The 25,372-nt window shown below is 32.7% G+C and overlaps 1 protein-coding gene across 2 annotated transcripts in view; it reads right to left on the reverse strand.

Moving 5' to 3' along the window:
- Nucleotides 1-363: 363 nt before the first annotated feature.
- LOC100368056 (rho GTPase-activating protein 15-like) overlaps nucleotides 364-25,372 on the reverse strand; it is a 57,035-nt gene continuing 32,026 nt past the window's right edge. The window contains exons 3-15 of one of the 2 annotated variants that reach the window (XM_078005897.2): nucleotides 17,918-18,013; nucleotides 10,549-10,629; nucleotides 9,895-9,939; nucleotides 8,215-8,406; nucleotides 7,387-7,581; nucleotides 6,404-6,505; nucleotides 6,066-6,164; nucleotides 5,709-5,784; nucleotides 5,370-5,477; nucleotides 4,680-4,856; nucleotides 4,020-4,154; nucleotides 2,982-3,084; nucleotides 364-2,738 (exon numbers count right to left, since the gene is read on the reverse strand). In XM_078005897.2, coding sequence (XP_077862023.1) covers nucleotides 2,564-2,738; nucleotides 2,982-3,084; nucleotides 4,020-4,154; nucleotides 4,680-4,856; nucleotides 5,370-5,477; nucleotides 5,709-5,784; nucleotides 6,066-6,164; nucleotides 6,404-6,505; nucleotides 7,387-7,581; nucleotides 8,215-8,406; nucleotides 9,895-9,939; nucleotides 10,549-10,629; nucleotides 17,918-18,013 — 1,584 coding nt within the window. In that variant the 3' untranslated portion in view covers nucleotides 364-2,563. The remainder of the gene's footprint in view (nucleotides 2,739-2,981; nucleotides 3,085-4,019; nucleotides 4,155-4,679; nucleotides 4,857-5,369; nucleotides 5,478-5,708; nucleotides 5,785-6,065; nucleotides 6,165-6,403; nucleotides 6,506-7,386; nucleotides 7,582-8,214; nucleotides 8,407-9,894; nucleotides 9,940-10,548; nucleotides 10,630-17,917; nucleotides 18,014-25,372) is intronic. The other variant, XM_085501362.1, reaches the window with a different exon arrangement.

Raw genomic sequence — 25,372 nt, forward strand, 5'->3', positions numbered from 1 at the left:
GAGAATAAATTTGAATTTGTCTAATAAATCAAATCTATGGTATTTTCTGGGAATATCAAATACTTGATTTTATTGAAACTTGGTATGAACTAGAAATTTTATTTTGTGATTTTAAAGTGACCATTGACAGTATTTGAACATGCTGACTTGGTGCAAACGGGGACGATTGTATTTTTGAATCGGTTCTGCCAAAACAATTTTTCAAAACATACATGTCAATCAGTTGTTTGATTTGATGCAATTTGACGGCCATTTATTTTTCAATTCAATAAAATGTGATGAAGTAGTAGCTATTTTGTTCAAAAAAGCAGATTTGGATAGAACCACACTTTCATACAGAAGAGGAAAAACAAGAGTTGAAAGTTTGTTAAAACCTTATTTTTAATTCTTTGACAGATACGTTCCTGGAATATACAACCAATATATCACTTAGTATCAAGTCCAAACAAAAAACGAGCTTCTTTAAAATGTATCAACTGGTAAACATAACGAACCCAAAATTTTTAGTATAATACACAAAATTAAAAAATAATAATACATGTACATCCATTGGAGGCACAAATTGAAATGCCCATCTAAAGCATGCTTTTTAAAAACTGGTTATTGTTGGATGGCCTTGTTTGAGAAATACATTCATATAAGTATTGTTCTTGGCCGAAAGTAAATTATATATTTTTTTTTTAAGAAATACAATGCAGAAGTTCATTGACATCCTGACAATTGCACAGTTGTGATTCCCTGTCCTCCTAAGCAGTGAATGACCATGCAAACTACCACCATCCAAACACCCATAGAGACATAAACCCAAGTTTTGTTCCAGAATGGCAGTTTGGTATAATTCAATGACTTCCTTTCAAACAAATTATTTTAAACTTTGTAAATGCATTCTAACATTTTGCGAGAGATATAGGCACTTTTATAATAAGATGGAGTCTGAAACTAAATTTGTCTCAGAAAAAATATAAGCCCCACCCCCCTCAAATAAGAACCCCTATAAAGGCAGTGCACACGTTTATCCAGATTCTGGAAGACACCTCTATATACTAGTATAGGGGGGGAAAATAAGCTGAAGTTTGCTGTACATTGGACCTCTGTGTGACTACGTGCATATATCAAGTGCACTCTAAGAAAATAGATATTTGGAAACGTGTGCAAAAATAGTCATTTTGATATACAATAAAGAAAATCTACAAGTAAACTAATGCGCATACACACATCTTGAAACCATAAAATAGAATAGTAACACTTGTACTTCAACCATATTTAAATGCAATCCTGTCTCCCATTTCTTAATTTTGATAATTAGACACTGCTCAAGTCTATGTATTTGATGGAAATACGACAATAGTAAGAGGAATTTCTTTGTGTTCTTTATGGAAATTCACAATAGTAGTAAATGTAGCAAAAAGATTAAATCGAGAGTCTGTAAGATAAAGTGAACAAACAACTGGAATGGTTTATAATCCTTCAAATAACTAAAATTGGATTCACTCAATCATAGGGATGACATGAATACATTGTTCATCATTTATAGATTGAATACGCTGGATACAAGTTACCAGGGTATAGACCACATTGTCAGTCAACAGTGCAGCATCTACTGCCTGCACATCAAAGTGTATAGCTAACACGACAACTCTAAAAGTTGAGGTTTTCTATCAAAAGTCATGTGTGTATTTTACAAGGCCTATTTACAAAGCCAATCAAGAGATTATTGATAATTTTATCTTGTAATAGAAGCATTGCACAGTGAGCGCTTTTTACGCATCTATAAGTCGCATGGGACCCGTATGAAAAATGACCCCATGCTTACAGCTGCCACAAGTGCCTACTGATTACATGGCTATGATGGACAGCCTACATATATCTCACTCAAAATAAGGTAGACAGTGAGTTGTTATACTTGCTGTTAATGTAGTCAAAAAGATCAATTCAAAAGATACATAAGTCTTTTAAATTCGAAAACTTCGATATTGATGACAGTCAGATGGAACTGGTTTTAACTAATTACCATATTCAATGCCAATAAATGTATGCGTCATGTTACCATGTTGACTGCTGTAACTGTACAATCTGTATGTATATCGAGGTATTCAGCCAGTGAAGTGTCCGTCAGAGTGTCTTTGACATTGGTCCCATATGACGTATACATTACATGTAACATACACTGTTTATTTACATGAAATTAAAACGCTTGACAAATTTGAGAAATCGTAACAATGTACAAATAGCAGACCAACTGAAGACCTTGAATAACTAGCAAGAACAAGACAAATGTTAATCTCCTAAGTTTTAATAAACTGATGTCATCGTTCATACATGTAAACCCCTGTTTCTTTGGTAGGTTCTTGGCAACATTCCACCGTCAAGTCAGTGACACAAATCCATCAGGGAAGGATCGGGTATACTTGAAAACAAATGCGAATCCATCAACTTGAGTTCCATGTGTGGCAGCAGCTAGTCCATTCAAATTTTATTGAAGTTTGTTATGAACAGTTATTTTTGGGTTGTATTGGAATGGACAACCGCATCTATGTACTCAAAACATGGTCACATGACATACCTAATCGGGAAATAGATTATTTTGTTCTAAAAGTACAAATTCTACTATCTGCGTTTGATATACCATATTAATAGCCATCTGACCTGTCTCTGTTTCTGGCCATAATAGCGTAGGACCGAATACTATTGCGATGCTCTGTGCGTTCATTCTGTTATAAGATTCGTGTTGTATCACCCTGAAAAACAGAACAAATTAGAATTACACTTGTGTGTATTAATTGACACTAAAATAGATTGATTGTGTCTGTTTCACCGATAACCAGACACAGAAACAAAAAACTATATTCTGACAATTATCTAAAAAAACTGAAGATAATTTGTTCCTGTAGCATGAGCATCTAAAATTTATTATTTTACACAGAAAAAAAAAACCATAATTCAATCAAATTATTTCTGAATCTCAAAAACCAAAGAATTACCTCAGTAAGTGCTGAAACAAAACTCTCATGGTCTCGTAATTGGGTTTTGGCAAAGATGCTAACAGAGTCTTGAACGTTTTCAGCTTACTTCTCTTGTCTTGTTCTGCAAAACAATGGTATAGACTCCAATTAGAAGGTGTGAGTGAGCGATTATTTATATTATGAGGCATAGCTTGTTAAAAGCTTATCGTCCACAGGGTAAGCTCTAAACAGATAGCAATAATCTACTACTGTAAAATACTTTATTTTCGCTGGAATTAATTTTCGCTGAAAAGGCTTTTTGGGCGTTTTGTATGGAATTTATTTTCACTGATTTTTGGTGAGTTTAATGTGAAATATTGGAAAAAAAGTATATTCGCTGGATTTTATTTTCACGGAATCATTCTTTCAGCGAAAATAGCGAAAATAAATTCCAAGCGAAAATAAATTATTCTACAGTATACGTTGTAACAAGGATATTGTTTACAATAACAGAACACAAGACCGTCAGCTCATCCGACTGGAGACTAATCTCCAATGCTGCAAGCCTGGCAAATGAGCAATATGTACTCCTTTTTTTTCCTCTCGCTGCTGAGCAGATTCACTTACCACAAATTCCACTTAAGGTAGATTGTTACTCAATAGTAAAAATAATGTCAATTTCTTTATTTTTACATTTCATGTTGCGAGGATGAAAAAAATAAAATAAAAATATGGGGTCACTGTTCAGATGAACAAAATGGAGTAGATATTGCACGTCTTTTTAGAATATATCTAAAATTGTGGTCAGTGACATAGGGTGGAAAAGTATTCAATGTACTTGTTCATATCTAGACGTATTAAGAAATGTGTTTTCATTAGGGTCTATAAGAACCTCTGCTGAATTGCCATTTTATTAGCTTCTTAAAATAAAAACAGATTAACAGTGTATTTAAATAACATACTCTTGACTAATTCTGAATCGACAATGTGTGCTAAAATATGCAAACATGTCAAAAACACACTAAAACTAAAATATTTATGAATTTATTAAATGCAATGCAATGAAATATGACTTACTTATTGCAGCGACAAATCTATCAAACAGTTTATAAGGAAATAATGGTTCTTTTAATTCTCTGAAAAATAACTTGAGAGAGCCAGCTATGACATGTATATCGTCCCATTTAGGATCATTCAAATTAAGTGGTTGCTCTGAAATGAAACAGTAAATTATGAGTTAAAATCACGTTAATTTGAATTTACAAACTATAATTGTACTTTTCTATGGCCTATATATACCACCCAAATCCAATAATACCCCCTCTATGGCCAAATGGGAGGTCTAGGCCGGCAGAATGAATGGACATGAATTATCGAAGTATTACAGACATGTTTACACAGAACGGAACTTGGAAAGTTTTTAAATTACGTCACTTAGTCACGTGCCTTTGGACCGGAATTCCGGCCCAGTGGAACAATATGCCGATTACTAGTTACTTGCGTACTCGGAACCAGTGAAACCTACTATCTGAATACAATTATACCCCCTCTATGGCCAATATGTGTAAACCTACTATCTGAATACAATTATACCCCCTCTATGGCCAATATGTGTAAACCTACTATCTGAATACAATCATACCCCCTCTAAGACCAACGTATGTAAATCTACAATCTGAGTATGATCATGCCTCTGAGGCCAATAATTATAAAGCCATTCAAAGAATTCTATAATACCTTGGTCTACTGTGAACCTGAGCTTCTGTACATGTGACATGTTTCCACTAACTCTATAAATACCATCTACGCGGAGTCCTCTTTTATCAATAGTTGCTATACACTGTACCACAAATTTAGGAACAAGTGACCTTTCTTTCTCACATAGCTGTACAAGATGGCTACCAAACACACGATCTGAAATGAAAAATTTATAGAGTTAGTTCATCATTACAATGAAATGAACTTATGGGTTAGGCTTGTCAGAAGAGCAGTCAGAGTCGCTACATGTGCCACAATCGTACACAGGGCTACCACATCAGTTACATGTGTCAGAAAAACTGTCAAGGCAGGTTTAAAGGAAACATCAATCCAAACAACATAATGAAAACAAGATGAAATAATTTTCTCAATTTCTGACAACAGACTCTATGATGATGTCATACTTTACCCATAATCCTTTCCTTGAGAATCAAGATGGCTGACAACATACCGATGAAAAGTTGAATATCTAGAGAATGAAAAGTGCTATAAAAAAACTGTAAATTGCATTCTCCTACATTTGTGGAGCTTTTTCTTTAGGGGTCATTATGTTGTTTGGATTGATGTTTCCTCTAATTACAAGTTGTAAATCAGAGCTACTTCATACGTCAAGAAATCATACAGGGCTACTACATGTGTCAGGAAGAGACAAGTTATGATAGCAGTTACCTTTGATATATCCTTTTTTTTCTAAAGCTTCTTTCTTTGGTCTTTTACTTAATAATCTTTTTAATTTACCACCAACTTTGGTTTGACTGTCTTCGCGTAAAAGCATGCCTGAAATGAGATGTTAAACGTTAAACATGGATGATGGATAAATCCTAACTAGGATGGCAGTGATGGTGGAGGGGAGTTACTGAAAAAGCTGCAATCAATTGAGTTTTTATATCCTAAAAATAAACATTTCTGATAATTTTCTCATACATGTTATTAAGTGAGAATAGTTCAAAATGGATAACATGCAAAAACTACACTAACGTGATGACAGGAAAATAATGAAAAGTATACCTCTTGATGGAAATTGATCAAGTTCTTCCTCATCAGACAAATCTACGCTACGTTGTCGTCTACCTGGCACAGGACTCTGTAAATAAGTTAACAATACAGTCCGTCATGTCAATAATTCAAATATATGTTTGCTAGTGTATTGAGAATATTGTTGAAATTATCCACCAATAGCGGAAATACAATTAAACACATGTCATTCGTATTGTTAATGGCGGAATGGTATAAACGCATACATGAACAAGAAAAATGCATTTTTTTTTTCACCTTAGACATGCCTCTGTCATTCAAGTAAACACGTTTCAATGTAAATATTACCTGCAAGTAAGTTTATCTAGAAAAGTAATACTGATAACTTACCATGCTACCAATGTTAGTTGTTATAGCGGTAAACCATTGCTGAGATGCCATACCATTATCACATTGTACAAGTATTTCAATACCACTCAATGTACTTAACTGGAAGGAAAACAAATCAATAATATGAAATACATAAATAGATGTTTGGATATATCAAATCATTTTTTATACCATTCCATGGTTACCAAGGCGGCCATGTTGAGTGTTAATGCAGACATGGATGGCATAATCTGCTCCCAAAATATAGCCACTCAAGACATTCATTCATTCCTCAATCATGATAATATTAAGGGTGGATAAAAAATACATAAGAATTTCATACATGATTATAAACTTACTTGGAAGACGTTTTTCTTGCTTGATTTATCTTTGGCCCATTCTATGAGAGCCCCTTTCATAGGAGCTACTATCTCCGGTTTTCCAGTTGGTGCTCCAGATTTCTGTAACAAGAAATTAGTGATCTTATCATTTTAGTAATAGAAGAAAAGAATAAATTAAAAATCTGCAAGTATAATATGCTTTGTTTTACATCTGGTAGCCAAAAACAATAGTATTCATCAAATTGTTAAACCCTGTTCGCTGCGATCTGAACCTTATCAGTAGAGTGCAACTAAACTGTCATCAGGACGGTTAGGGTTGTCAGTTTGGTCAAATGAGTAACAGAAACCATGTAGCATGTGATCGAAAAAAAATAATTTCCCTGAATGTAAAATGATGGTACAGAGACGAATCTCACCAAATGCTTTCACTTAATTTGCTGGAATTTTGAGCTAATTTATGACGGGAAACAGAAAAAGATGTGTAATAATATGGTTATCATAATAGTACTGCGAAGTATGCACTCAGACACTCTACAATGCATAAAGTCAATACGATCACCATACTGCCTTGTGTATAACTTTACAGCATTTTTTTAATATTCTCATATATCTCAAATATCAGTTACTTTGAAATGAATAGACAGACACATGTCATCTCTAGTAAGAATTATATATTTTTTACATTGCAGAACAAAGCCTTATATTTTACCCCTGTTGTATTTTGTAATTTACCAGCATTCAAACTATCACTTTGTTAATTCACATAAAATTGAATACAGTGATATTAATACCCTAGTAATGGAATGGAAATGAAACTAATTATTGAAGGCAAACAATTACATTTTTACAGCAAGAATGTACCATAGCAAGAATGTAAATTCTGTAACAATCAACAAGCATGATGACTAGCACCCTCTACAGGCCATTTGTTGAGAAATAATCTAAAATCACTATTCAAGTAAAATTTCTAAAAGAAAAGTCACAACACTAAACCTACTTACCCCACTAGCAGTTTTTTGGTCTTTATAGAAATAGAGATGCTGGTTGCTCAGTACTAGGTAAGACGTACTCCAGTTTTTCTTTATTTTTTTCCCATTTTCAAAGATTTTTGCTTTGTTGACGATTCCTTGTTTCTCAGCAGTGACGGATGTATCATGAACTGCCAGATCGGAAAAACTACGGTGGATCTGTATATCCTAGAAGAAATGTAGAAGAAATAATTGACAATCAAATATTCAATCGCCAATAGACTTTTTGCAAGGTGTTGCACTACACAATGTTAAACATGCAACAGACAATTGCGAATGAACGATAATACAATACCTTTGGTTTGTATAAATATGTTATAATTTCAAAGTTTGGATATTTTTTCATAACATGGGGTGATCAATCTTCGTGATCAACGCTTAAATATTGACATCCATGCCAAGCACACGTGAAGTATATGTTCGTTTCGTATCTTGTTTCGATTATTAGAACAACCATTTCTGGCTTACTGGCCTCGTTTTCGTTTTGCCTCAATGACATTGATGTCATAGTTCGCAAGGGCATCCCCTTTATGAAACGAATGTATTGACAGTGATTGTCTACTATTAAACTCTAAATCAGTAAATCTCGTACACCATTTTGTACATGTATTTTCAATAATTTTGAACCAAACATACACATCCATTTTCTACAGGTTAAAATTGTTGACAAAATAATTATTCAGGTCTCTATTGTGAAAAATGACTTTGCAGGGTACTGAACCGGATATGCACCCAATAACACCCATTGCCTTCAAATTTAATCAACCCAAATCATCAAGCATATTTCATAAAGAAACTTACAAAAGTTGAATCAACTGGTCCTGAGATACTTCCTGGTAATGTAGCACTTCTTCGGTCAGGCTCGTGACTATTCCCACCAACTAATGATTTGGTTTTAGATTGCCTGTCATTGAGGGGTCTTATGTAATTCCGTCGTATGCTGTCTTCAAAAGACAACTGGCTTTCGGTATTACTTCTAGGAATGGGGTCAGCCTGCAACAACAAGTTTCTTGTGTTAAAGTTGATGAAGGATTTTGTTTTTAAAACATCCTCTCTGGACCAAAGTGAGCCAAATGAAAGTTATGACAGTGCTATTTGCAGTCCGAAAAACCATCAACACAGGGCCTGTATGTATAGCAATATAACGTGTACACTGTTTAGGCAGTGATTATTTTAACCAGTCTAGGGAGTCTTAGATTATTGAAAGATTTATAATTACTAGTATCCTGTGCTGTCACTTTTTTCAAATTCTCACAGTAGTTTCATAGAGGAAATACAATTTTTGGTAAAACTTCAAAAACAAATGGTGTAAATAACAAATGTACATGTATTAAGCAAGCTTAATATGCATGAATGTACTAGTTCAATAATTACCAGAGCTAACAATCTGACTAATTACAGAGCTCAAGTAACCAATCAGAGTTGTCTCACAGACTTACCAGCTACTGTAAATTACTGTATTTTAGCTGGCATTAATTTTCGCTGAAAAGACTTTTTGCGTGTTTTGTATGGAATTTATTTGCACTGATTTTTGACGAGTTGAATGTAAAATATAGGAAAAAAGGTATATTCTCTGGATTTTATTTTCACTGAATCATTTCTTTAGCGAAAATTAGTTGCAAGCGAAAATAAAGTATTTTATAGTACAAAGCAGGGTTGTTGACACTGCACAATTAAATGTGTATGTTTTTGCACAGGGAATTAGCATACCAAAATAAACTAATTTGAATAATTGATTGGTATATTGTAATTGGAGAATAAATCATGATAAATTTGTTTCATATATTCCTAGGAAAAAAAAACCCAATACCAGAAATATAATCCACATGCCAAAGCAAATGACTGAGTAATCATTTGAAAAAAGACAGTATTATGCAGTATGTAAATACTTGTATAAAATTGAAAGACAAAAAAACTAATTTACATTGTGGCTGATGATGATAGATGAGAGGAGACAACTAGATGGTGTATATGATTCAGGCTCAAGTGAAAAACGCAAAAAAAATGATGCAAATCACCATATCAACTCACGAATATAATTAACAGACAACTGACAATAAAAGGTATCACACCACAATTAGAACAATTTCAAAATAACTTTTTTTTTTTTTACAAAGCATGGTAGCGTTAAATTACATGTAGCTATAATAAGAGAAAAACTAAGGGATTTTATGTGGGTACAGGTTTCACATCGTTTCAGGTTTTTACATTGTTTTTCTATACTGAATTTGTTATGCAAGACCTCAATACTTTTGTTTGGGAGAAGAGCGCCCTCTATCAAAATATACATAGAATGTAGGATATCTGACGCATGAATGGGTATACTGTAACAATATTTGATGAGGATCCACATACTGTTACCATGGTGATTTGGTGAGATGAGGTTGGGGATATTTTTTTTATATTGCAAAACAAATGAAAGTAAAGGATGCTTTATGACTTTAGTATAGCTAGATGGCGAGGTACTTGATTTAGACAAACCTGGTTATATGCATGAACATGTAGATAACTGTGTCTTTTCATATGCTGTAAAAGTTAACATGCAGATTAAATACTAAATATTCAAATTAGGCCATTAATATGTATAACACTAATCTTAACTGATATACTTAAAAAACAAAACAATTCAGCTTGGAGGCTCATTTTGAAGCATCTACGTACTATCATGCAACCGTGAATACAGATTTGTTTGGAGTATTCATTAGACAGTTGGTGAGGAATTTTTCATTCATGATTTGATCTAATGTGACACACTGGAATCATTTTAACTAGCCTAGGCAGTTCAGTAGGCTAAGCATGCTCACACACAACCTGATTTGTCAAGTTCCCCTAGGTGAATGGATTCAAAAGCATTGTCATTTTTTTTCTTTTGTACACATATTCGAAATGGTGAATTTATGGTTCTCAATTGTTCAAAAAGAACGAGTGCGACTTGTATAAGATATGTAGCTTCTAAAACTGATTGGACAAAACAAATTTATGTCTATTTTTATTAATATTCCAATAACTACACAACTATTTTATATTAGTTTGGGATATATTCTACTGAAGCAATCCTCTAAATAATGGCCAATAATTTCTCAGTGAGTGGTTATCAATTAGAAAGGTAAACATAATACTAATGTATAAACTTACCTCAGGCAACTCCCATGCAGTATCTATCCCATTGTCGCTATAGTAATACACTTTACCATTTTGATCTTGGGAAGTATGCCACTGTCAGGGAATAAGGTAGGATTTGTATGATTAGTATCACAGACACAGTGGTGAGCTTGATTTGATATCTTGGGAAGTATGCCACTGTCAGGGAATAGGGTAGGATTTTTATGATTAGTATCACAGACACAGTGGTGAGCTTGATTTGATATTTTGGGAAGTATGCCACTGTCAAGGAATAGGGTAGGATTTTTATGATTAGTATCACAGACACAGTGGTGAGCTTGATTTGATATCTTGAGGGTTTTCGTGGAGATTTCACAAAAGCCATTAGGAATCTACAGCTAGCCAAAAGCGACCACATTGTTTAATTTACGCTAGAACCATAGCACTTTTGTGGGATTTATGGTAAATCTGAATACAGAAAACAATATTACAGATGGGAGTATACAGAGCACGGATCAAGAAACGCAGCAAATACTGGGTAATTGAAAGGGACGTTGAGGTAGTTGTCGACTCTAACTGTTATTAATCAAACCAAAAAAAACTAGACAATGGCTTAGCTGTTCAATTTATTTCACTATTCCCGTGAGGGTGATATTCATCACTGATGAGAAAAACCAAATACCAATTAATTACAAGAAGGGAAATTTTACTTATAATGTGCGTCTGCTTTTATTATGATCTTGAGAGAGAGCACTTTATATTGATACGTACTGCACATGTTTGATTATGGGACAAAGAGACTATGGAGACGTATTGCACTTCCCTTATTCACAAGTTGATCCGCAAAATTTAGATAAAGTAAAGATGTCACTAATGAGAATCTCCTTGATTACATTTCTGGTTTAACATTGTTGCTTTGTAAGATTATATCCTTACATTAACCCTTTGTTTTGAATCCCATCATTTTTTAAGATTTTTCGGAAATATACTTCGGTGCTCAAAGGTTTGAATTTCAAAGGGTGATCAACATTTTAGAAAATTGTAGGTAGATTTGTGGTTGAAATAAATAATTGTCAAACTGTTAAGTATACTGTTAATGGCATCGCGCATGACAACTATATTATAACTATATACATGAACCCTCCCTTCATGTCTGATACCAGTTTCCTCAATAAATACAAGCCAGGAGAAAAAAAATCATCTGTTCTCAAAACCGTACATACAAGCAGTCATCATGCAGGAATCTCAAATGAATTCCTATATTGTGTGCAGTGTACCCTTATATAACACCAAACAAAGAAAATGTTTCTCTATTTCTTATTACCATATTTCAAACTTGACAGAGTTGAAAAACAACTATTTTTTCAATGTCTACAAATAACAAAAGAACCATTCTTGCATGACAAGATGGATGAACATCAAATATTATTAGACAAGCACTCCCTCATAAACTACAATAGATTTATCGACAGATGGTTGCATATTTTAATATCATTCAAAGTACAATCCATACACGGGATTATATCGCATTATAATCTTCGTCTTTCTTTTATTGCCACGACACTGTACATTTCACAGAAATTTAACCAGAGCATGCAGGAAATCAGTTCATTCATGCTTAACTAAATCCAATACAAGTTGCACGGAAACCAAAGGGGTATCACGATTGGAGAATATTTGTTCAGAATTCTGATGTTTTCACTATTAAAGCACCACAGTCATTGCACTGCATCTTGTTCGATCAGAGTCCCATGCAACTGACACATGAAATAAGAATATGCACTGAACCATGACTGTAAGTGCTGGGGGTCCTCTCGTTGTCATATAAAAGACATTGTAAGGTTGATTTGTTTATGTTTTCAAAATGAAATGAGCGAGTATGATCACTACTGCAATATACGACTATAAATCAATAATCAATGGGGTCATTAATGATAATGAGAAAGTCAAAATAGACCATATTACCATTTTTTGATATTTATCATACATTACCCGTAAATAAAGCTGTCAAGGCAGATTACCAGTTTGTATCAAGGCTACTGTAAAATGACTAATTTTCACTCGGTTTAAATTTCAATTATTTCCCATTTCAGGCATATTTCAGTGGGTTTTAAATTCACAATTTTATCATTTAGATAATGTGTTCTATGCTCAATTTTACATATTCACTGGGTTTTAATTTAGTGCATTTACCAGTCAGCCAAATACACGTAAGCAAATCACATGACCAGCTCCAAGAGCCAAAACGACAGAAATTATAATTTTATATAACAACACTTTTTACTGTTCAGTAGATGTTATTTGTTTTTATTGTTTTTTTGTAGCAATGTATTGGCTAGTAAATGAATTAATGATTCAGAAAGATTTAGGTAAAAATATAAGCAGCTTTGATCAATACGAAATTTTTCATGTGTTTTAGCTGTTGTTAAAAATACGTGTATAAATAAAATGAACACTACTGATATATTTATTCAGTTTTGCCTGGCATGTTGCATCATGGGAAGACAGCAAGCAGTTGATCACATGACTCACAAAACAGATAATACAGTACCTTTTCTCAATTTATATCTAAGTACATCTCAACTGAGTTATTACGTAATAGTATTGCAAACTTGGTATATCGGAATGAGTCACACACTAAGTCACACAGATAATCAGGGCTTTCATCAACATCACCGAGATATGAATCAGAACACGATCAACCTGAGAGACTGAGTCATTACACAACAACCAGAAATCTTGTATCATGTCTAGCCTTTTATTTAATGAATGCTATGATATTATATTAACATATTGGTGTCAACAGAGTCAAAATACCCATTTAGGAGGAGTCCTAATCATGTGAAGCATGTTATATGGACATTTCTAAACGTCAATGTTAACAATACAATTGCTACAAAATATTGTGTTCCTACTTTGAATTCATTTTTGTTGATTTTACAATCAGTGGAAATAAATGCTATACAAAACTACCAAAATGTCTTTTCAACGAAAATTAATTCCAGCAAAAATAAAATATTTTACAGTATAGTAGTATGAATTACATTCAGTCTGAAGGATAGACCACTTTTTGATATGAATAACCACTGCTATTTCATGACAATGTATGTTTTATTCTCTTTTTGATCAAACGCAACTAAATAATTATACATGACCCCTAGAGGTCAAACGTCCTGGTACTTTCTGGGAGTACCGGCAGATTCACAATCAATGTGCAGCTATTGTTAGACAGCCTTGCACTACTGAGGAACATAACAAAAACTTTTATACGGTACAAAGAGAAGGTACACAATGCTTTTGTTGTCATAATTTGCTGGCAGGTTGGGTGTGCATTCTAGTAATTGAGGAAACCCTACCTTATGACGTAAACCTAAGCTATGATCTCATTCTATTACATCATTCAGAAACATTGAGATAAACATTTTACAAAAGTTTCTTCAAATTTTTAAAATGATAGAAATTATACAGTTGAAACATACTATTTTCAAATACTGTAATTGTGATATCTCAAAATTAACTTAACATTTTGTACTAAACATTTTGAGTTTTTAGAGAACATGAGATGCTGATCTCAGGTAGAAAGTTGAGGAATAAAAGAATCTCAGTACAATGGATAGGATGAATACTCGTACCAAGACTGCCTTGAATTGGCCGATAATCTTTCTAGAATGTCCGTGGTTATAACCTGGTTACAGCATAGTATACAAGGTCAAAGCAACAACAACTCCAAATATGCAACAAATTGCCTAAGGGTACCTATTAATTAGGTTGCACATATTCACAACAATCTTATTTGACAAAATTATTAATACAGATTAGTTAAATCATGATCATGTGATGATTTTGGCCATAAACCACGAGCACAAATTTTAATTCTGGAAGTGTAAATGTTAGTGAATTTTGCAGGAATAGGGGGAAAAATATTGTGGCAGTGACAATTTCACTAGAGCCATCTTGGCTTTTTTGATATGACCTAGTGATTGACCTTGAATTATCAAATATCTAGAATCGAAAATGTAACGCTTGACAGTATGATGAAGTATTACACTAACACAAAGTGGAATTGTTTTTTGGTTTTTTTTTAGATTAAAGCATCTCAATTCTCTAGACACCATTAACAATATAATGGATTCCATTTGCATCTCCCGTTCTGTGGAGTCACCGGGGAATTGTAATAATATTCCTCATTTTTCACAACAAAAGATAAATACTATTACTACTGTCAGCGTCGCTAGAAGCGAAACGAGGGATGCATGAAACGTCGGCTAATTACAATAAAGCAATGGGGGTTTCCTCCAGAATAAAAGGTTATGCTCTTTTTTTTTTTTTTTAGCGAAAATCCATTTCCCTTTGAAAACTAGGCTTAAGCTGTCAGATTATCAAACCACTTTTCTGAGTCTACTTCCATTTAAATGTAAATTATCCAACTGCTGCAACAAACTTTCTGGATGATATTAATGGGCAATTATTTTTGCACTGAATAGAGTAAAACGAACAAAAACAGTCACCTTCTCCTGCTTGTCTTCCACGAATCCTCTGCATATCTGGGTTCCCATTTATAAAATTGAACGCACAGAATTTTATTTTACTGTAATGTTTATAATGACGACCACATGCTGCTTTCAGTTTATCTTATTTGTCCCATATTTGGACTTTCTTACCCTGCTGTACAACAAGGCTGCCAAGTATTATATCTAACATCATTAGTGCTAATTGGCATTAATTGAAAATGACAGCTCAGTGGATTCATAACAATTGCCAGCATCATAGCAAGTGTCATGCATAGACTTCACGGAATCTTTGGTATAAGTTGCACTTCCTTGCAGAGACTAATTATCAGTGTATCTATTCTAAAGTATCATTCAATTGAACTTGACTAAATTTTAAAATACAGATTTTAATTTTTAAATTAACTCTATTAAAGTTTAATGTATCACACTAAATTAGTTACCCTCGTAGTTAATATAGCCACATTTTTTTTTAACTAATTAATTTTCCCAGGAATTATACAAATACATGTATAAGACCACCAACACAAACCAGTTCTCTCCAATCAATTGGGTCATATTTAATGATTAAAGAGAAGGTGTTTGCAATGAGTGTTAACTGTGTTGAAATGAAGTCCATGAGGACAGAACGGGTTACATAGAAATTAGACCTGCTCGTATCAGTTTATGTATCTCCCCATTCTTCGGAGGCGGTCACTGGCAATGAGGACAGAGATGTGATACTAATTGATGAACAATGATTGTATCTATAGGAAATTACATTTGTATTTTGTGATAGTATAATAGTTTAATTGCTTGTGATAAGATAACAAGTCAATCTTTTTAAATATTATCAAGTCATCTCAGTCATAAAATTGAGTGCAACTACATGTACCCGGTATTATTATCAGGGACGTATAGCTACAGAGTAATCCCTGGCGAAAATAGGGATGCTAAGGACAATCAGCCCTACATGAATTCATCTACATGTACACATTTTCTCAATACCTGTGTATATTATTTTTTGTTGTGATTTATAATATTTTTATATAATTGCATTCTCTCACAGTATAATTTTGTGTACACATTATCAACTACCAACGTAATTTTTGTTGGAATAAAGCTGTACCTTTAAGAAATTTTTTTGTTTTTTCAACCACAAAGGAAAATGAATTTAAAAACTGTTATATTTTAATAAGTACATTTTTTCAGATAGTCTTTCAAATACTGTGAAATACTTTATTTTCGCTGGAATTAATTTTCGCTGAAAAGGCATTTTGGGTGTTTTGTATGGAATTTATTTTCACTGATTTTTGACGAGTTGAATGTGAACTATAGGGAAAAAAGTATATTCGCTGGATTTTATTTTCACGGAATCATCCTTTCAGTGAAAATAACAAAAAATAAATTCCAAGCGAAAATAAAGTATTCTACAGTATTCCAAACAAAGAACAAACCTTGGCAGAGTGGTTCGTCATCAATACTCATACCCGAAATTTTCAAGTCTGATGATGACTGGTGTATCATTTAAAATATTAAATATAATTACGGTGACAGTTATTGATGATATAATGCGATCAAATTTCATATTGAGTTTAGGAATTCCACATGAATCATCTGTGTTTGCATTTTAGAACAGTAATACGTGATACACATATAAATGTACTGTGTCTACTATAAATCAAACACACTGATGATATTAGAAATGAATTTCCATCAACAAGTATGCAAGCTATAGAATCGGTAGTTTTATTGATTGGAGCCACCCATATTGGGGTGTCCATTTCACGTTTGTCTTCAGTAGATGTAATGCATGCTATAATATACTGTAAAACATGTCTTTTTCACGAGCATGTCTTTTTCGTGAATTTAGCGAGAGAACTGATTCGCTATTTCAAGATGTCGCTAATGACTTTATTATCAATTCAAAATGGCCGCCAAACAAAAATATCAACAATGACAAGAGAGATTCGCTAAATCAACATTTCGCTATTACGTCATTTTACCACAATTCGCTAAAATTGCATGCCGCTTTTTCAACATGTTTTACAGTATGAGAATAGTTTAGACAGTTTGGTAAAGTGAACTTTAGTCTGTTTCTCGTCACATATTGACAATGCCACAAGTATTTGCCACTACTATGCATATACATACTGTGCGGCAATAGCTTAACTTTCGCTGTTGCATGTCCTTACATGTGTATTTCATTTGCCAAAAACATACCTGGGTATCAAATTGTAAACTTTATTTTAAACACTTATGTTTTAAAATTCAATGAATAACAAAAGGCAAATTTAGACAATAGGCCTCCTATTGTGTTCCACTTGCATGATACTGCTACATGCTTTCAATATTTTTTGTATACAGGTTAGAAATTCCGTATTTTAAGTGTAGTTTACCATGCAAAATATATAACAAAATGAAAACTCTTAGCATATGTCAGTTTTCAGTGCATACATATTTGTAGAATTTATTTCCATTGTATTTAGCCCTTAACAGTTCCCATATTTCATGGATAATTTTATCATTTTTTTTTATCACTTTTCATTACCCTAGCATGTTTCTGAATATATTATTTTCTAATATTTCACTTTACAAACAAAAGTGAATAGCATATTTTTAAATTAATATAAATTCTGTAACCACAGACACAATACCATAATATGAACCACATGTTGACAAGTGTTCAAGCATAAATCCAAACTGCAGAGCAATCATAAAACGTGTTTCTGTGTACAGTGACAGCAAATATAGGGAGCATGGCAAGCAAAAAAAAAAAATATATATATTGAAGAGAACGAACACAAAGGAAAAGACTGTAATATCAGTGTCATTGTATTACGAGAAAGAAGGCTGAATACCTGTCAGAGAGCTGTCTACCACAGACAAAGCATACTATGTAACAATACACTCACCTTATCTTTAGTAGCTTCATTGATGTAAACCAAGTCTCCTTCATCATTAGTCTCTTGTTTCCATCCATGAGGCACTGTAGTCTTTGGTGAAGTTACCTGCCAATCAAATACACAAAGAAGTAGCAAGTTAAAATAAGATTATATATATATATATATATATATAAAGATGGAAAAATAATATTGAGGAAATATTAATTTCAGAAAGTAGTGTAAGTGGAAAACTTCACTCAAGTTATCCTTAATTTGTCCTCAGCATGTCAACAAAACCAACTGTGGGCCAGTCCTCTTAACAAACAACGACATCAATCAAACCTAGCCAAAACGGACATAACTCAAATAATAACATGGCATTTGGAGTGAAATTTACACATCAAGATACACACCAATGGTACTGCGGAGACATCTAGTCGTAAGTTTGCCACAGACTGGCAGAATGGGATGTAGGCGAACCCAAACTGGCACGGTCTCTTGTTGACTATCATTGCACGTTACAATGTGACAATATCGTGTACAGATCCGTCCTACTATACACATGTACGCTAACAGAGAATTTACAAACGTGTTGTATTCATGAGAGGTCAGTCAAATGATCAATGTCTATTTTCACCACTCTTATACGGCAAGGTGCTACACACTCAGCGAACGCAGCGATTGGCAGATGGCAGTGTTTGCAACGACAATGGGGCCATTCAACTGGAACGACTATTGTTGAAAGCTTGACAATGAGTTATATGTTGATATTTTATATAAAGTCTAATTGGATGGAAAGTGAAAAGGCATTAGAGAAAGTTACATGTGACTATAATTTGCATAATAGCAAAGAAGTACCAAACACATCTACACACATATACAAGTTTTCTCAGTGGTTGTTATTTTTAAAACTATTTGCATAAAAGTTGTAGCATATACATTGTATGATTGTAAGTGATGACTTTTCAAATAAATTCATTCAATAATATTAACACTTTGAGTCATGGTGAAGGTGAATCATCGATACAACTGTACATTGCCATGGAAACCTATTGTTAAGGATGAATCAATATTGAGCACATTTGTGACAAATTAAGTTAAATGCATTTTCACAGCCCAACTATATTGTTTGCGTTTATGGGTACTTGTAATACAAGTAGGTATAATTAAGCAGTCTCAATGCCATCAACATCTTGAGCAGTATCCTGTATTGTAAATATATCACATGTTCTTTTTTGCAGAATATCAACAGATTTGGAACAATTAAGAAATTTACCCCTAAAATACAGGAAAAAAATAGGTATTTCTGCTTTTGTTCTAAGTATAAGAAATGAGGTAGTTCAGAAATCATAACTGAAACATAATATTAATTTTTCAATAATTTCGACAATTTTAGTGAAATCACAGCTAATGGTTCTTGAGATGATTAAGTTTCCTATATTTGATGAGAATGCTCTCTTAATTATAAAATTAGAGTAGGTTACTCTTAAAGTGATAATAAAATCCTAATACAGTTAACATATTAGATACAACTTGTTGACCTTGATTGCCAGTCAACTTCTGTCACAAAAGAAAACTTGCATAAAATATTTCCATATTTGTTAAAAAATGTTGATCAAGACATGTGATCCATGGAAAATTATGTCCATTTGATTACAAAATTAGAAAATCATAGAAAAATATCTAAAAATGTGCAAAATGTTGCAGGAAATTTTGGTGAAAAACATATAGGGTTACAAAATAAATGCAGTTTCTCCAATATTTTCGCAGGATAATCAAATAATCAGGTCAATGCTAGGAACGGGAAATGAAATTATAGCACATCTACTTGAATAAGAAATATAATGCAATAATGTATCATATTTTTTTTACCAATCAAAAAATAAATGTCAGCAGTACACCATATATGGTAGTTATATAGAAGATAATATTTTGTAATTTTTTAAGATAATATTTGGTTAGCTATTTTTAATAGTTATTTAGCACTACGATTACCAAATATTATCTTCTATACAAGTGTATATCACATTTATCAGTCCGAGCAGCATTTATTAATATATGGTAGTTGTTGTTGTTATGGTTGATATTATTGAGTGATCCATAAAAACACATTTAATATTGATTTGCCTGCTGAGCTGAATTAAGTCACTGTGGAATACTGCTTTGTGTAGATATTAATTTAATTTAACACGACTGTGATGAAAGCCTCTATTAATCTAAAGTCCTCGTCTTCACAGCAGGCTCATCATACACGACATATAATGTTTGAAAATCGCCATGACTAATCTCTATCTCAATACAGAAACAACCAAATCACAGTCTGATTATATGTGCATGTGCGTGACTTCTCAGTGACATGCTATGCGGCAATGTGGCAGCACTGATGAAAACAGCTCACATTCTTTCTTCAATTATGTAACGTGAATGTTTGAATGTGAAATTGTCTGTGTCGATGTTTCAGAAGATATATTTTGACTAACAGTACAAATAATTTAAGGAATAAACGAAAAGCAAAACATAATTCTTTGCAATATACATGTAGGTAATACAGCACATACATGTACAATCAAAGAAAGCTTAAAAATAACTCCCATGTGCAGAGAGTATTGGAAACACATTAAAAATTACTTGTACCTGAGATATTTTTGGAAAAGCTGAAAACTGACTAATTATGCAAATCAGGTAATTAATATGCACAGGTTTTAACACAAAACTAATCAAGTCTGTGCATAGTCATAGAGTATCTATGTACCAGGTTTCACTTAAATGTAATGATTAGTACTTGAAATGTCAGTGGAAAAACCAAAAAATTGACTAATCATATCTGTACCTTAGTCCAAAACATATTTATATTAATACAAACTGTACTATACGTTCCCCCGTTATTAACACTAAGCTAACACTAACTATTAATATAAATTATGAAAAATTGTGAGGGTAGTCACTTGGTAGGTTTGTCGTCACATAGTATTGTAGGTATAAACTTAAATGGAAGTCGTTACAAGTCGTCGTTACAATGTTGATGAAGACAAACGCACACATACACGTCTTACCATCATTGCAACTAGACACATTGGATTTTAATATAGTTAAATTAACTTTTAATATAGTTGCGTTATGTTTGGATTAAAACATATTCCTATATAGGTTTGCGCTTTAATTGGATTATTGGTTTCAATTACAATGCAATTCAACATAGAATTACGTTTTCATTCAAGTTTAATTAAATAAAAGTTGAAAATCCTGTGACTCAACATAAAAATATTTGCAAAGCTTAGGTTTAGTAAAAGGTATGGTACAAATGTACAATTAAATTTATTATCAATACATGTATAAATTATACCATAACTTTCCAATTAACTAAACCTAAGCTATGCAAACTTGACTTAAATTTGATTTAAATATTAATATAAACTATGAACTTGATATTTGTAATGTAAAATGAAAGTTGTCACAATGTTAACACTAACAAACACACATACACGTCTTACTGTCGTAACACACACATTGGATTAACTTTTAATATAGTTGAATTAACTTTTAATATAGTTGCGATATGAACTTGATTAAAACGCATCCTATATAGGGTTGTGTTTTATTTGGAGTTTAATTAAACTCAATTGAATGCATTTCAACATAGAATTGCATTTTAATTCAAGTTTAATTAAATAAAAGTTGAATATCCTGTGACTTAAAATAGAAATGTTTACGAAGCTTAGGTTTAGTATTAAAAGAGGGTAGGTATGGAACAATTATATGTACTATACACATGTACCTTTTCCCCTTTACTAAACCTAAGCTACGCAAACTAGACTTTGATAAAATATTAATATAAAATATGATCAAAGAAAGCTTAGAAAGAACTCCCGTGTGCTCATAGTACACATTAAAAATTAATTCAAAATTACTTGTACTAGAGATATTGATGGAAACGCAGAAAACTAATTATGCAAATAAGGTAACTAATATGAACAGATTTAAGTGTAAAACTAATAAGGTCTGCACAATGTACCAAGTTTCATTGAAATGTGATTAGAACCAAAAAAATATTAATTATTATTCTAATTAGAGAATTAATATGAACAGATTTTAACCCAAAATTAATCAGGCTGTCTATTATTATCCTAGAGCATTTATTTACCAAGTTTTATTCAAATGTGATGATTAATACTTGAGATATCAGTATTAATTAATTATGTTAATTAGGTGATTAAGAAGCATAAATATTTACCAAAAACTAATATGGTGTATAGTCCTAGGTTCATTGAAATGTGATGGGTACTCTTTAAAAGTTTCATTGAAATCCAATGAGTGGTTTTTAGACAGCCATAGAACAGCAAAAAATTAACTAATTATGCAAATTAGGTAATTGATAGGCACAATTACTTATCCCCAAATTAATCAGGTCTCTGCATAGTCCTAGAACATCTATGTCGCAAGTCTCATTGAAATGTGATGATTAGTACTTGAGATATCAGGTGAAAAGCTGAAAATTCACTAATTATGCTAATAAGGTGATTAATATGCACAAATATTTACCCAAAAAACTAATTAGGTCTTTGCACAGTTCTCAAGTAACTATGTCCCAAGTTTCATTGAAACGTGATCATTACTACTCGAAATATCAAAAGCTGAAAATTAATTAATTATTCAAATTAGGTAATTAATATGTACTGATATTACCCTAAAAACTACCAGGTCTGTGCAGTGTCATATGACATCTATGTACCAAGTTTTATTGAAATGTTATGATTAGTACTTGAGATATCAGTGGAAAAGCCGAAAATTGATTAATCATTATGTAAATTAGGTAATTAATAATATTAACAGATTTTTACCCAAAACTAATCAAATCTGCGCATTAGTTCAGAGCATCAATGTGCCAAGTTTCATTGAAATCCAATGAGCGGTTCTTCAAAAATCAGTGGAACAGTCATGGAACAACTTGAAATCAGTTAATTTTCATTCAAATTAGATAATTAATATTCATAGATTTTTACCCAAAACTAATCAAATCTGCGCACTAGTTCAGACATCCATGTGCCAAGTTTCATCAAAATCCAATGAGTGGTTCTTCAGGTATCAGTAAAATAACAGCTAAAAATCAGCTAATTATCATGCAAATTAGGTAATTAATATTCATAGATTTTTACCAAAACCTAATCAACTCTGCGCATTATCCCAGAGCATCTATGTACCAAGTTTCACCAAAATTTGATTAGTGGTTCTTGAGATAACGGTGGAACAAAAAAAGTGACATACATACATGTACATACATACATACATACATACATACATACAGACAGACAGGGTAACTGCAAAGACTCCCTTTTGTGCTTCGCACACGGGAGTCAAAAATAGTGAGGGTTGTAAGTTGGTCTGTCGTCACTTGGTAGGTTTGTCCACACTCAGTAGGTCTGTCGTCAATTGGTAGGTTTGTCCTCACTCGGTAGGTCTGTTGTCACTTGTTAAGTGAAAAGTTAAATGCAGGTCGTCTCAACGCTGACACCACAAACGCATACAGACAGACTAGCTGCAAAGACTCCTATTGTGTGCTTTCCACACAGGGGTAAAAAATGTGACAACTTGGACACATTATTAAAAAAAAAACATCTTTGATAAATACATCTACCGGTATCATAACTTGTTGAAGAAATTATGCCACAGAAACTGTAACTATGCACAATTTTTCTCATATTTTTTTTCTCATAATGGGACATTACCAAAAAAAAAGTACAGAGAAACACAGGAAAAAAGGCATCCAATAGGTTAAAAGTATTAAAAGTTACTCTCAGATTACTACTCACTATTGAGCTCCCTCTGAAGAGGTAATGAAGATAGCATGACCCTGTGATTATTCAAAGCCCTCAAGTCTGTACATACTCATTCAATTCTGTTCTTGCCTGATTTATAAAATTATTTAACATCTACAGGTCAGAAACTTAAAGGGGAACCGCTCAATTCCAGGGATTGCACCAAAGAATCATGGGACAGTATTGTTTATGTTGTTTACAATGTTAATCTATCTTTTGTTATCCATTGTTATTTTAGTCCAGAAAGTAAATTTGTTGTGAGATTAGGCTTAACTGAAAGGTGCCCCTTTAAACCAAATTTAGACGTAACGACAAGTGATAAGTCCTATGACCATGGTTTCAGTTTGATAAATTGATGCAAGAAAGTATTAACATTTGTTCCCTGAAATTGCAGTTCAATGACCATGCAGCCAATAATGTCTGTCACAGTGTTCTATGTAGTGACTCATTCATTATACAATGAAGTACAGATGTATCAAACAATACTTGAAAACATCCGGTATGTGCGTTATTCTTATTATCACAAATTCTAAATATATATATATATATATATATATATATATTTATTCACAGAAATCGTGTCATTGAAATATAATCAGGGATGTTTGTACAGGTTAGGCCTGCTTACATGACCAGTGATGTCATTAATTAAAGCACACATGTAGCTGTCTAATCAGCATGACTGTCTGCCTACTATAGTTGCATAGAATACTGGTATACAGCAAATTTCAGCTGCTCTCCACATTCCCATTCACATCATGCAAGCTTAACAAATTCAGAACAAACAATTTAGGCATTCAAAATACACATTTATCAGCAAAATTTTGGATTGTAAGCATACAGATAATGGATACTTAGAGATTGACCATTAACAACTCTGGAAGGAAAGAATTATTATTTTTTTCTTTTTTTCCCCCATATGATGATGTTGCTGTCAACATTTATTATATATGTGTGCCTTTTCCCTGTAGACTTTTTATTAACTACATTACCTTTGTGCAGACTTTTTATTTTTATTTCCCCGCCTCTGAGCATCCCTCAGACCTTCTAATGGGTATTATGATTTGTTGTGCGATTATAATACAACTAGGCATGAACTACGATGAGAAACACGCCAACATTTATTGACGTAAGAAACAGACCCCGAAGATGATACTGTTATATATATCAATTGTTATCAGTTTTACAAATTATACATGAACAATAACAGTTCTTCTTAGAAACCTACCAGTATGTATAAAAGCAAAAATCTATAAGCTTAAAAAAAATAATTTGATATTAAAGCTTTAACCTTAATGAAAAAAAAAAATCAATCATTTTTTTATTGATTGCTTTCATCTTCCCCCTGGTGATTTGATATTAAATGTATCCAAAGTATCGTACACATAAAAGCCCACATGGTGGCAGAAATAACCAATCGGATTTTCCAATGATGACTACCGGTATAGTGTGCTACCCGAACAAAGAATAAAATGCAATATAAACCAACCCAAACAGAGGGGCCTGAGTGTGAACACTTATTAGCTAGCAGAAACAAATTACCAAATGATCTCTAACACTACATCTATTCCTTACGGCAATATTTTAGAATAATTGAATATAAGTAATGTATTTGTCTTCACAGATGTCTTTGTTCCCGGAGTAAATTCTAATTCCAGATTGTATAAGTCAT

Source organism: Saccoglossus kowalevskii, chromosome 7 (genome assembly GCF_978046115.1).
Source record: "Saccoglossus kowalevskii chromosome 7, keSacKowa6.1, whole genome shotgun sequence".
NCBI lineage: Eukaryota > Metazoa > Hemichordata > Enteropneusta > Harrimaniidae > Saccoglossus > Saccoglossus kowalevskii.